Below are 13,987 nucleotides of genomic sequence, written 5' to 3'. Positions count from 1 at the left end.
AGGCTGGAAGAAACTCGGACTCATAATGCCAGGATAAGTATGTCTGACAGGATGTGACATTTTGCCTCAGTCAACATCATTCCCATAGAGACCATGTGATATGTCCCACACTGACGGCTGTGTTCCTTACTGCAGGATATTCTATTTAATACTGTCCGCTATGAGGATGTGCTTTTCTTTCACTATTACAGAAGCGTCTATTCACCAAAATCAGGTGTGGTAAGGGAGGAGTATTTTCGTGTGGTGAGGGTTTTGACATTTCATCAATTGGTAAGGAGGCCTTCATGAGTCGGAACTTCCATGTCGCTGTTCTGTATCGCATGCCGCACTATATGACTAGGAAATACACAGCATTCAAACAGACTCAGGGCGAAGTCATTATTGTTCAGGAAAACGTTCCATTTATTTAAACAAAAACAAATCTTTTGCAAAAATCCCCTCATCAGTTAAATTCTCTACTGCCCTTAAATAATTAAAGGATTAGTCCTAAAAGTTAGCTTTTATTACTCTGTTTATTTATTTTTCTTTTTTAAGGGGGGGTAATATTCGAAGGGCACTTTATCAGTCTATAATAATAAAAAAAACACTCTAAAAACTAAATTAAAAGGGTTAAAAACAAACACTACAATAAATGTTTCAGGTCTTTTTAAGAAAAACTGAAACTAAACATATTAAAATAAGTGCAGTAAAAATAAATATAACCCAGGCTTTAATTTTAAATTGACATGTGAAAGTCTGTATGTCTATATCTGGAATGAGAATTATTAAACAAATGCAAATACACCAGTGAGGACAGAGATGTTTAGGAGGAATGTTTATTGGATCAGACATCCAGTAAAAGCATAATAGCTTTGAGAAACTCAAATGTACTTTATACTTATATACATACAGAAATAAAGAGAAATGTATGTATATGTAAGACAACAAAAACTGTAAAAAAAAAATATATATAACACATTTGGAGGTTATTTTTTTCACAACTGTTAAGTGAAAGGTTACAAGTTTGTCATTTGTCCCATTGCATTTGGTACCCATTTCTAACTATATTTATTCACTGTGAATTCTACTTGAACTCATATGTTTCTGAGGTCAAATGTACCGAGTTAAAGTGAAATATAGAATTTAAGATCCTGTATAGAAGTCACTCAGAATTAAACAAACATTATCTGGGGGCCCCATTTCATGAAAACAGAACCAAGCTATAAACACAATCATAGTTCACAAGTTCAGCAAATAACAGTAGCTGCCTTCTCACACTGCAATTCTAATGAAAGCCTTATGAAACTATTACAATACCTTGATAGTACTATTATTAGACTGCAAAACAAAGACATTACAATCCCCTAGTACAAAAAGTCATGCTATTCATGTTCTTAACCCTATTACAAATGAAATGAGATACATACTTCTTAAGAACATACCCTACAGCTAATTCTGTTCATTCAGTATGAAGCCCACTTCGTTACATCCATTATACTTTAGTTTAACTAGGTTTATTTAGGAAAACTACAATTGTACACCTAGCATAATGGGTTATTAACAAAAAAACACAGAAAATAAACCTCGGCATGAAGGGCATCATGCCAGAGTTACTCTGATTCATTTGGAATTTACAAAGACTGTATTGTGTTAAATAACTATCATGGCCAACAGTACGCTAACAAAATAAAACCCCACACAAAAACAGGTAATCTGCCCAATACTGCCCACTGAAGAAATGGAATTTCTGCAACACCTTAGATTACTCACATGTCAAAACACAAGCAAAAAATGTAAAATTCAAGCCCAGCTTTGGTTAAATTAAAAGCCAAGACAAAAGAATTAACCCAATACTACATTACAAGCCAGCAACTGACTACTCACTGATCACAGGTGTGGTCGCTTGTTTAAAGAAATTATTCATCACCACAATCTGGTGAAAACAACTAAATTCAGGTCTCAAGACCTCATTACACTTTTCTAAGTTATGATTCTTACAGTTATGGCCTCAGGACTCTATAAAATTCGCCAGAACCATCCCAGCACACCGCAAAACGCAAAAGCCATATAGTATGGATGCTTACCAACTTCAAACCAGTGGTTTCTTTTAACGTGAAAGTTTAATCACTAATACAGCTGGAAAACACCTTCAACATTCAGCTTCAAGACAGAATGTGAAAAATCTTATAATAAAACCTCAATACATACATAGAGAAGTATATAAAGTGGACAGTGATAATATGTCTATATGTAGAGACTATGATGAAATGATGAACTGGTGACATCTAGTGTCCAAAAACAGAACTTTAAAGAGAATTTCACTAACTTTGTCGATGTCCTGATTCTTAAGTATCAATGACAAGGCTCAGAAAGGGCCTCACACTATACAAGGGCTACCGAGACTGGAATGATGAAGCAGGTTTGGCAGAGAAACAATTCTTTGAACATGAACATGTTACTGCATACACTGCAACAAAGCCACCAGCAACACCCAATAAAAATAATGTTTGTTTTTTTTAATTCTCTCCTAACCATATAGCCAATATACATTATATGTACACACACACACACACACACACACACACACACAAAGTAAAATTCTTATACAGTTTCAAAGTCCATTCTCATCTCAGCATACATTTCTGTAGGATTTTATGGTGATATTATACACAGAAGGAATATTATTCTCTGACTTGCAAGTAAAAACGTTTAATATAAAAACATTTCATATAAAAGTAAAGATATATCCTCAATATAAATAAAATGAATGCCTAAGGACAAGGCAGAGTAGTGCAAGCTTGTGCAAGAAAAAAGCTATGAAATAAAGAATTGCTGGAACAATCAGCTTAATTACTATGGTACTGCCTCACACTCTAGCATGCAGTCGGATTTCCAATCTCAAAAGCTGAAAAATTAACACACCAACTTCAGGCAAAATGCATGTTGAGTTAAATGCTTTATCAAAAATGCTGGTGTCTCAACTGCAGGCGTACTGGAGAGTAGCTACAGAGAAGATGATTCCGGAATGTTCAGCCCTGGATTCATCAGGTGCACAACGTGTCACACCTGCAGAAAGAAAAGGCACCACGATGAAGCCGGCATTAGCCTGTGAGACGACCTCCACAGAACGTCCACTCAGCACAACTCGCTGTATGAATGACTGCAATACAGGGCTTGGGCAAGCAGGTTTATACGCTGAATGAGCCTTGATGTCATAACTGTGAGTCAAAACGGACAGCTGACTGATTATTCAGGAGTTACAACATAAATACGCTCATACTTGCCAATATACATTTTTAAGGCTGCCTTACCATACTGAAGCAGTGAGAGAGAGGGCAGGCGATAAGCTCTTTGTTGCTTGAGGTGCCATGCAGATGATGGGGAGAGGTTACCTGACCAGGGATGCTCACCTGTCCTCATCAATGTTCTCCTCTTCCTCAAAGCTCCCCTCCTCTAGATCCAGATCCAGGTCATTCCCAGTTTCAGAGTCCACTGGAGTCATGAACACACTGACGCAAAGAACACATGAAGCCCTCTGAACTCATAAGGTAATTTAATTTGCCGATTTCCACACAAAGCCACCATTTGCCATGTCAAGCAGTATGTCAAACGCATGCATGGGAGTGGAAAAAACAGTGGTTATGGTGAGGCAGCCCGAATGACACAAGGGAACGGCGCCCCCCAGCCTCAGCTGACAGAACAGCGCCCCCTAGCTTCACCTGAGAGAATGGCGCCCACCATCCTGACCTGACAGAACGGCACCCGAGTCTCACCTGACAGAACGGCGCCCCCTAGTCTCACCTGACAGAACGGCATGTAAAAAAGACGATCCGCTTGAGCCTCTTGTTGTAAAAGAAATAGTTGAATGACCAGAGGTTTCCCTCCTCCCCGTATGGGTCTGAATCCAGGTCGGGCCTGTAGCTATTAGCAAAATAAAAACATAAGAACGTAAGAAACAAAATTGGAGAAACTTTCATTCCCGAATGGCATTTCCCTCAAGCAAGGTACTGAACCTCATTGGAAAATAAAAGAAATACTCAGCTGAGTGAAGACTTAACGTCAAAAACTCATGCCGCTATATAAAGATTAACAAAAACACAACATAAAGTTGCAAAAAGACAGCGGATGCAGTTTGCCACACGTGCCTGTAGATGTCGCATTCCGAGAGGCAGATCTCATCATCGACTGCCTGCCAGAGTTGGGGCTGAAGACGACTGAATTCACCCCCTGCAGCTGAAGACAGGCTGCTGTTCACGGCATTGAGCACCTGCAGACACAAACAGGCCTTAAGGGGCATCCAGGACCCAAGGAAAGTCTCATTTCACAGTGTTCCCTATAAAAGGGTGACTGCATTCACTTTGCAGTAACTCTGAACCAACTGAATCGCTTAATACTATACGTGACTGTCACTTCCTTCAGACAGAGCTTTGGATTGGTCGGCATGCACCCTCACCCAGTTAACACTGGGTTCCTTGCTGAAATCATGGCTTTTCGTGCGGCTGAAGTCATAGTCGGGACGGAAGGAGGCGTTGAGGGTGGCGATCAGGTAGAAGAGCGTCTTGCGGCTGCACTTGTCGGAGAGAGGCCCCTCTGCCTCGTCGCCGCTTTGGCTTTGGCTCAGCCTGAAAGTTGGGGGGTGGGGTGTTGGGTGGGGTGACTTGACATTGCATTTTTGCAAGTAGCAAGTGTTTCAGTGTGTCTATATTAGGAAATGTTCTGTTTCACACAGCTCTCCGGTCTTACCACCATTCAAGAGAGGAGCAACAGAAACCAACAGGCAGAGTGGAGATGTTCAAACCCGACACATTTAAAAAAAACAATACAGCGTGATTCCACAGCTCTGGGAATGTGTGCCTTCGAGTTCTTTAGATCCAAGGTGCTTTATTTGCGAAACCTGGTTCTGCTTCAAAATAAGCTTACAGAATACACAGCATGCAAATTTAAACACGTAGGTTCCTAAACTAAATTCTGCAGGCTGGATGAAGAAAAATGGGCTTGGTGAATTTTAATAACAAAGAAACATTTTATAAAGCATAAAGCCCAGCCGTGGGTTTGCATGTAGACTGTGACCTTACTTATTGGGACTGATGCCTGTGGTCTGGGGAGGGGACAGAGCTTCGAGCACATGCGGGAGCCCCTCCTGACAGAACTGCTTGAACATCTGCTTGTCTTCGCCTGCCATTTTGCAGGAGTAGCTTTCGATCCTAAGGACAAGGTAAAGGAGTCTCATGCACTACAAGTACATATCACATACAGAAATGCAGCACAACATACATAAACACCTCCCACTCACTCTGTAAAATAAACAGCACCTATAATAAAAATAGCACTTTGCTATTAATGAATTCTTAATATTATTACAACTACTAAAATTAACAGTAAAATATAAAATAACAATTAATAACAAATAAACAATTATAATAATACTAATTACTAGTACTAGTAGTAGAAATAATCGTACTAATTTCTGTACAAACAAGTATCCCAAAACAGAAAGACTCCCAGTGAACAAATGCTGTGCTACTGACAGGAAAATATCCCTGAAATTACAATTTGAAAACTGTAAGTTAAGTCCGTATTTCTGCAAAAGTGGGAGGGGGGGCATAAAGCTGTCCGGGACGGACTTACCGCCCTATTATCTGGCAGTCTCCGGTCTCTATGGTCAGCTGCGTGTTTATGGCCTCGAAGCTTGAATTCTCCAACAGCTTCATTTTGTTTTTTTAGCTTCCGCGACCCCCTGCAGGGGACGATCCGAGCTTAGGCGCAGGTGACAGGAGTCGGACGCGGGGAGTAGACGCGCAAATCACCCGCGATGCACCAAGCAGCCCAATGCGCACAGTTACAGCCCAAGCTCCCCGTTTCACTTTTTATTTTATTTCCCGATCGGGTAATATTTCATGCAAACTGATAAGAGAAGCGATAACTTTCCCCCCCAGGCCTTTATATCCTCGGCCGAGCCTCCATTTACACACCGGCCGATAAGAGCGACTCCGGCGGCTTTCGCTCACCACTCGCCCGTCGGCGAAGTAATATCTAACACTTACGATCTGCAATGGAAAAATTCCGGGTAAGATACAAAATAATTCAAGTTTACGGTCGCGGTATCGATCGTTGTCGAAGGCTTATGCTACTCTGTCTAATAAAAATGTCTTCCTTTTTACTATGAAATTTCCAGTACCGTCCATTAAATAAACTGAAACGGAATTCCAAATTCCTCATCCCAGCTCTTTAATCCTAGTTTGAATTGATATTCAAGGCTATTAAAGCCTTCGCTGCAACAGCTGACTTTTTTTTATCTGAAATCTCCCAATTTGTGTGTCATACACTAGCTACACATGCGGAAACCTTTCGCTCCTTCAAACGTCTTTATTTTTGTATAAATAATGTGTAGTGCGCTACCTACACCAGGCGGTGGCGCCACAAACGCACATTGCGACGCTTTTCCTCTTGTGTGCATCTTTTCATTTAATATAATTCGATCTCAAGTTTTATTCAAAGATACTTAAATGTAATGCCGTGAGATTTTCTTAGAATTTACCCTTCTCCAAAAATGTTTTAAATGCAAATTAATTTTATTATTGTAACTGACTATATTGCTCTTGTTTTAGCATTGATTTTGAATTCTATGACATATTTGTTGCGACCTGCGCATTTTCATTACGACAGTAGTGAGTAGGCCTACCATAATTTAAATATACGTTCGTGATTACAGTTCAATTCAATGTCACAGTTCTTATTGTGATATAAGAATTTTCAGCTAGAAACTAGTTTTTCAGCTTTCGATATTATTTTCCCCAAATGTGTGTTTCTACTGTTGGAGCTGCTGTAAGCCAGTAAACATATATGACACCGTACGTTCTATTCAGTGCTTCCAGATCCCAAGTAAAATATTAATTCATAATTGTTAATGTAAGTCGTCAATCTATAAATTCTCAGAATGATTTATTGTTAGATAATTGCTTATTATTGTGAAAGGCAAATTGGGCTGTTTTAACAGATATGCAAATCTGAAGACTTTAGTCGTCTGTTTATTGTTGTCTACTGTTGTTAATTACGTTTTACAGTTTTAACCTATCTTTTAATTTTTATTTATGCCTGACAGTATACGTGCTTAACTTTCGGTTGATCATTTGTGGTGGTGGTGGGGGGTACTAGGGGGGGGGGGTGAATTCTCCATCCATTTAGGGAGGTCCAGGGGGTTGTATTTGCTGGTTTTGATTATTAGGGGGGTTACAACTCCCCCCATCCCTCTCATAATTTACGCCCATGCCCGACAGTCTTCATATACTGTAGACTCTGGCTACAGCTACGGTCCATCTCATTTTGTAAAGGGTCCCTTTAAATGCCTACTTCCTGGAATTTACTTTGCTTTCGCTTTTCATTCTGAAAGAAACTGATTATTCACTTCTTGCAAAGAGTATGTAGATAGATAGTTTGGCACATAAAGGTAAGAACATGGTAATTAACGAGAGCACTGATCTACTGACATTACTTGACTATACAATTAGCCTACTGGCGTAATTGAAATATGTTTCAGTACTTTTAGTACTGTTCATACATTTAATGATCAACCATGATGACGATCAGCAATACTTTTAGAAAAAATTTGCGTAAACAAGTGTGGTGTAAAAATGTAATGACAAAGCACTTTCGTTTTCAATTTAATTATTATTTTTGCATTATTATTATGTATTATTATGCGTGTTTATTGCACAGGTCATTTGACAGTAAGAAATGGCTGCGCCTCAAGTTCCAGATTCCGACCTATTGAAAATGGGTAAGAACACTGGTTATGGCACCAGGTTAAAGCTGCGTTAAAGGGTGCATATGGTTGCACTCCTACGATAGGCTATAATTTACGTTTCATGTAAATGATCGAACATAGAGCTTCAAATGTGTAGATGAATATCTGCTATGTGAAGGCGGCATTATGAAACGTATAGACTTATCATTTTGTAAATAAGCTAAAACACATAGCCTTAACATCGGCCACATCTGTATCTCCTTCTTAATTAACAGCGGAGGGTTTAGCTCGGTCCCTAAGCGAAGCACTCAGCAGTGGTGATATAGAAACTTCCTCGAAAAACGCGGCGTTACTGGCGGAGTTAAGTCTGCCGGTATCCGTCAGGATCCGCGGTGAAGCGTACTCCGACAACCAGATACGGTATGTGAACAGAATATCTGCCTATCTATCAGTCTAATCTGTCTAATGTCACATATATTAAAAAAGTTTTGGTCTTTCAGGCTAAAGGTTGGAATTGAAGACGCCATTCAAGAATTAACTGCTCCCATAACATTGACAGTGACAGCAGATATGACCATCTCAGAACTGAAAGAAAAGGTTTATCATAACCCACTTTTTAATTTCTGAATAATAAATGTTTAATAATAATAAATGTCTTCCAAGGGCCATTTACCACTCCTCCCCCTTGCAATCATATGATCCATGTGAGACATGCCCCGAAGAGTGTACGTTATGGGGCTGATATCTGCAGAGGCTGTCTTTGTCATCACCAAAGTAAACATGTGCATGAGGCCCACAAACCACAAACAGTCATTACACTTGGAGGGGGGCGGTGACTTTTTAAGTGGGGCGCCAAAATTAACGAACTGGCCTCTGGATATCTGGTGCTCTTTGCCTTATTGATGTGGTCTGTGTCTTTACAGGTGAACAAGGACTTTGGATTCCATCCAAGCCTGCAGGCCTGGGTAATTGGCAAGCGGCTTGCCCATGACGATGAGTCGCTCTACAGCCATGGGGTGCGGAAGGATGGAGACCAAGCGTACTTATACCTCAGATCAGCTAAGAAGGCAAATCTGAGCCGTGAGCAGCAGAAACAATATGAGGAAATCCAGCGTCTAGATGGTAATTCCCCCGGTTCCTGACCCAATAAAGTACTACTCAAAATATCTTAGACATGATGGAATTCAAAATAAAAATGTCTGAGTATGTTAATATGTATTTATCCTCCTGAGATCCAGCAGTTGTCCTGTGTAGAGGACATTAGATTTTTGCTCTTATCTTTCATACTATACATGCTACTCTTTTAGGTCTTGTTGTTCCTTAAAGAGGACAGTTGACATACTGTATGTGAGGGTATGCTTTTTACCATCCCAACATTTAATTTATGTTAAAAAAAATAAAAATTGATAAACCTTCTTTGCCCTGGATCTCAGGAGGATATGAGGATATGTATTGAATGCAAATGAATCCTGCTGATTGAGTCACATAATATTGTTAATGATGGGAGGTAAATCATTATTCTGTAACGCAATAGCTGACATTTAAGTAGCACAATTCTGATGGTAAATAAGTACTGATCATGTGTGTAACCTTTAAAGGCATCATTGAAATCATGGAAGCAGACTCACTTCAGCCCAGAGGTGCTGGAGGAACACTGGGTGTGCAGAATGAAGCAAGGAATCACCTACCAAAACTGCCCCCTATTATTAAGCCTAAGCCTAAGCCTAAACCTCCTCCAAAGCCACAGGTTGGGATCTAATCATACGAAAACAAAACTCAAAACAAAGACTTTGTGATAGAGGAGAGCATTCCTGATTAATTGTAGATATTTAACTATTCAGTTCTGACATGAGTAAATCGTATGTTTGATACATTGTGTATTGTTCCTAACTCTCACAAGTACACTGTATGGCCTTGGTCTGTTTTTGTACATATTCCTGTTTTGCTATTAATATAATTTCTCTGTCTGTTACATCTGGTAGTTCAAGTTAGCAGTAAATTGTGCTAAGGGGACAGGTAGCTTGCATCTGATGCGGTTTGGGCACATTCTTTGTTTCGCATATGCCAGTACTGGATTTTTTTTTGCCAAAACATAGATTAATTTACACAAGCAAAAACAGAAAATTTTATTTATTTATTGTTTATTGAGCAATGCAGCAGACAAACGACAATTAGACTGTCGCATTTTGATTGTGTGGAGTATGCAAACTGTTAATGGTAATTAGTTTATTTGCCGTCTTCCCCTTCATCAGTCTTGAGGCTTTCATGATTAATGGCTTTCATGATTTTTGTTTTGTGTATCCTCCTGGTTAAACCTCAGATTATGTAACAGTTGATTCGTGCCACTTTCTGATAATGTCCCAGTTTATAAGTAGCATTTTATGTTAAGACTGCCATGACATTACATCACATAAAGTATTTATCAGGGCTGAGTCAATCGGCAATCGTGTGTGTGTGTGTGTGTGTAGGTGGGGTGGTCATGTCCCACATGCACGTTTCTGAACAAACCGACACGTCCTGGCTGTGAGATGTGCGGGGAACCAACGCCTGCAGATTATAAAATCCCCCATGACTACCAGGCAGATGTGGAGGAGGAGAACAGGCTGAAACAAGAGGAGATTTCCTGTCTGCAATACGAACAGGTGGCGCCTTCTTTGAAAAAATATTTTTGTTACTCATTTACTCATCATTTATTTATTTATTTGCTTGCTTGTTTACTTGCCAGCTTATATTGCTGTATATTTCTATGAATAGATTGTGGTAATTAAGGGTACAACAGCAGGGGATGTGAGCATACTGTATAACCATTTCCTAGTCCATGTCTTATAGCCCATATACTACCTCACATGATCCAGAAATAATCAAGGTCCTTTTAGAAGATATTGGATATTGGTTCTGGTGATATTTGTTACTAGAAGGCAACATTATGCACCGTTATTTCAGCGTTATTCAGTATTATTTGACTGGTCTTGCAACGCAACGTTGAATATAGTTTTAACTTTGCAGGCACTGGAAGATGAAAGGTTGAGAAATTTCCATATTCTAATAGAAACAGAGGAGCACAACCTGATTCCTAACCAAGAAGAGGTGGAGTGCCCCATATGCTTTACAGTGGTAGCTCCAGGAGATGGGGCCACACTTCGCGAGTGCCTTCACAACTTCTGCAAGTATGACTCTGATTATCCGCCACTGGCTGACCTCCCTTAGTCTGTAATTAATGTGCCCGTGACAGCAGTGTGGCCTGTTTACAAGTATTCTTGTGAAATTGACAGGGATATTTTACAGTGGCCTCAAAATGCAAAATAGATAGATAAATACATAAAGATAGATAGATAGATAGATAGATAGATAGATAGATAGATAGATAGATAGATAATATAAAACACACAAAGCTTTGAGAAAAGAGTGTTTTTTTGTATGTTATTTCTTAATAGTTTTGCATTTTGCTACTTTTTTGCATTGTATTTAGCACTTCAGGCCCGCAGAGAATGTACATTATATGCAGATATATATGCAAAACATTATATGCAAATATGCAGACATTGTGTTTTTTTTTGTTTTGTTTTTAAAGGGATTGTTTGAAAGGAACAATTACAAACCGCATGGATGCTGAAGTGTCCTGTCCATACAGTAATGATGTCTATGCATGTGAAAGCAAGCTGCAGGACAGAGAAATTCAAGCCGTAAGGCCTGCCGCTCACTCGCTCTCTCTGGGGCACTTGACTGCAAAATGAATGAAAACATATTTTTGCAATATGTAAAAATTCTGTGTGTAGAGTTTGCATGTCCTTACGTGCCTGCGTGGGTTTCCTATAAAGGCTGTCATTTCCTCACACAATCCAAAGCCACGCTCGTGCTTTAAATTGCTGTTCACCTTCGAGTGTCCCCTTTCAAGACCAGAATCTTGCTCATGACATCACATAACTGACCTGCGAATAACATTACCTGACTAATAGCGACTGATAATGGGTGGATGACTGAATATGAATCGAGAACAGTCAGCGAGACTTGATGTGTTTCTCCTGTGTTCTGCTAGCTTCTTTCTCCAGAAGAGTATGCCAAGTTTCTGGAGCTAAGGCTTAGCATTGCCGAGACTCGCAGCGAGAACAGCTACCACTGCAAGACCCCGGACTGCGCAGGCTGGTGCATCTTCGAAGACGAGGTCAACGAGTTCGAGTGTCAGCTTTGTCATGAGACCAACTGCCTGCTCTGCAAAGTGAGCACCTCCCAAGTGACCTTCTGCCCCTGTGTCATTTCCGTTATCTGCAGCTCTGCTACTGATATCACACCATTTGGTTTTTAAGCAGATGCTTTTATTTAAGACAGTCGCTTGTAAAGCCCTTGCAAATAGTCCTGTTGATGGTTCCATTAAACAGTGATTTCTGCTGTAAGAATGATTTGAAACCTAAATATTGAGCCTGTGGTAAGTCCGGAATTTCTGAAATCTTCAACATTACCTTAGATTACTTTACTATACTTAAAACACCAGGTGAGGCGACTTATTGTCAAAATAATCATTTCAGCACTGACTGCCAAACTAGTACCACTAAAATCACCCTTAGTCTTCAAACACAGGAAATGTCTGCACCACCTGTAGTTGGATGTCCAGTATACTAACCTACAGTATGTCTACTGCCTCCAGGAAGTTTTAAGCCTGCTGGTTCTTCTCTTTAGGCCATTCACAAAGACATGGACTGCCAGCAATACCAAGATGACCTGCGCATCAGGGCCGAAAACGACGTTGCTGCCAGGCAAACCACTGAGATGCTCAACGTAAGAGCGCCTTGAAAAGACACACAGCCTTTGACCAATCAGATCCGACACATGACATGTGAACCCTAAACCCATGTCGTTATCGCAATTCCCAATAGAAGTTAATATTCTGATTGTCATTACAGGGCAAAGTGAAGACTGTTAATGTTTGGTTTTTTGAGGAATGTGGTCAATCAGAAATGTAGATAAAGTTAAATGAAATGTCATTAAAATAAAATGTCACACAAGGCTTGAAATGCAATACAGAGCTGCCCAACATTAAATCTGAGACCAGAAATGTGCTACTAACCCTGACAGACCATGCTGCAAACTGGGGAGGCCATGAATTGCCCCAAGTGCAAGATCATCGTGCAGAAGAAGGATGGATGTGACTGGATGTGCTGTGTCATGTGCAAGACGGAGATCTGTTGGGTGACCCGACAGGCGCGCTGGGGACCCAATGTACGACGGGCTGCTTACCACCGCTGTCACGTGACACAGTGCAGGCACACAGATAGCACGTCTTTAGCCATGCTAACAGAATGGAGTCATTGCATGTGACACCTTCTCCCTTCTCGACAGGGTCATGGGGATGCTTCTGGTGGATGCAGATGCAGAGTGAATGGAGTACTCTGTCACCCTCAGTGCCAAAACTGCCACTGAGCTGAGGAGCCCTCTGTACCTAATGGACTTGCAGGTCTCCCCAGGTCCACCTCTGTTCTTTACTCCTGGCTCAAGGCTAGTTATCTTACCTGGTTAATTAAATTATATATATATTCTTCAAATTAAGTAGCTACATTTTAAAAATGATTGCAGCTTACTTTCCAAAATGGCCTTTTTCCAGGGGCGATTCTAAGATTTGACGCTTGGGGTGGTTGGGGTGGCAGATCATGGGGGGGGGGGGTTCCCAGTGCTAACATTTGCCAAGCTGAAGTTGTACAATATGTGTACAAGAACATGTGACAAATTGCTAAATGGATTTAAAGCAGGGGTCTCCAACTCCGGTCCTGGAGAGCTACTAACCAGTAGGTTTTCTATGCTACTTGGCTTCTGATGAGCCACACCTGCTCCTGGTATTTACCTGAGAACAGGTGTGGCTCATCAGTAGCCGGGTAGGATAGAAAACCTACTGGACGGTAGCTCTTCAGGACCGGAGTTGGAGACCCCTGATTTAGAGAAATATTTTTTCAGTAGGACTGAGGCACAAGGCAGTTTGCATGAAGGTCCCCTGCGTGAGGCTGAGAATCATCTCTGGCTGTCTCTGTGATTCTTTCCTTCGGAAGTACGGACACTAAGCAGTACTGTATACCTTTTATAAGGGGCATACATTTTACTTGAGTGCATCTCTTACTTTGAGTTTGTTTTCATTTTGTTGAAATTGTAATTCTGAGGTTTACGAAGTTAAAAATAAAGGACATTTTTTTGTTTTGTCAACATTATACATCCATAACCACTTATCTAGTTCAGGGGTACGGTGTGCCTGATCATGATCATTAGCTCATGTCTAGATTA

General features: G+C 40.4%; 2 protein-coding genes across 3 annotated transcripts; one reads left to right on the top strand and one right to left on the bottom strand.

Annotated features, from left to right (window-relative positions):
• Positions 1–799: 799 nt before the first annotated feature.
• On the bottom strand, positions 800–5,747 carry maf1a (MAF1 homolog, negative regulator of RNA polymerase III a). Its single transcript, XM_023845411.2, has 7 exons — positions 5,608–5,747; positions 5,055–5,183; positions 4,433–4,601; positions 4,125–4,246; positions 3,781–3,900; positions 3,390–3,488; positions 800–3,045 (listed from the first exon to the last, which is right to left on the bottom strand). Exons 1-7 carry the CDS (start codon positions 5,688–5,690, stop codon positions 3,024–3,026), a joined length of 744 nt encoding a protein of 247 aa, XP_023701179.1. The 5' UTR covers positions 5,691–5,747; the 3' UTR covers positions 800–3,023.
• A 170-nt stretch (positions 5,748–5,917) lies between these two features.
• rbck1 (RanBP-type and C3HC4-type zinc finger containing 1) lies at positions 5,918–13,914 on the top strand. 2 transcript variants are annotated; one of them, XM_023845406.2, is made up of 13 exons: positions 5,918–6,046; positions 7,696–7,756; positions 7,999–8,143; positions 8,224–8,320; positions 8,647–8,845; positions 9,322–9,470; positions 10,192–10,365; positions 10,730–10,890; positions 11,295–11,406; positions 11,760–11,939; positions 12,398–12,496; positions 12,794–12,937; positions 13,058–13,914. In XM_023845406.2, the coding sequence occupies exons 2-13, from the start codon at positions 7,714–7,716 to the stop codon at positions 13,136–13,138; spliced, it is 1,584 nt and encodes a 527-aa protein (XP_023701174.2). In that variant the 5' UTR covers positions 5,918–6,046; positions 7,696–7,713; the 3' UTR covers positions 13,139–13,914. The 2 variants fall into 2 exon arrangements, with proteins under 2 accessions (XP_023701174.2, XP_023701173.2); XM_023845405.2 differs by lacking the exon at positions 5,918–6,046 and adding an exon at positions 7,277–7,426.
• Positions 13,915–13,987: the final 73 nt, after the last annotated feature.

The sequence above is a fragment of the Paramormyrops kingsleyae genome, chromosome 8 (genome assembly GCF_048594095.1).
Source record: "Paramormyrops kingsleyae isolate MSU_618 chromosome 8, PKINGS_0.4, whole genome shotgun sequence".
Taxonomy (NCBI): Eukaryota; Metazoa; Chordata; class Actinopteri; order Osteoglossiformes; family Mormyridae; genus Paramormyrops; species Paramormyrops kingsleyae.
Note: the sequence above shows the minus strand (reverse complement) of the source record. Positions and strands in the feature narration are given on the sequence as shown.

What these genes read in the sequence shown, in the direction of transcription:
- rbck1 (XM_023845406.2), top strand. Translation starts at nt 7,714, where the DNA reads ATGGCTGCGCCTCAAGTTCCAGATTCCGACCTATTGAAAATGG. An exon ending in TGCCTTCACAACTTCTGCAA is followed by an intron (nt 10,891 to 11,294) that starts GTATGACTCTGA and finishes TTGTTTTTAAAG; the next exon opens with GGATTGTTTGAAAGGAACAA. An exon ending in AAACCACTGAGATGCTCAAC is followed by an intron (nt 12,497 to 12,793) that starts GTAAGAGCGCCT and finishes TAACCCTGACAG; the next exon opens with ACCATGCTGCAAACTGGGGA.
- maf1a (XM_023845411.2), bottom strand. Translation starts at nt 5,690, where the DNA reads ATGAAGCTGTTGGAGAATTCAAGCTTCGAGGCCATAAACACGCAGCTG. An exon ending in GACTGCCAGATAATAGGGCG is followed by an intron (nt 5,184 to 5,607) that starts GTAAGTCCGTCC and finishes CCTTGTCCTTAG; the next exon opens with GATCGAAAGCTACTCCTGCA. An exon ending in GAGAACATTGATGAGGACAG is followed by an intron (nt 3,046 to 3,389) that starts GTGAGCATCCCT and finishes TTCTTTCTGCAG; the next exon opens with GTGTGACACGTTGTGCACCT.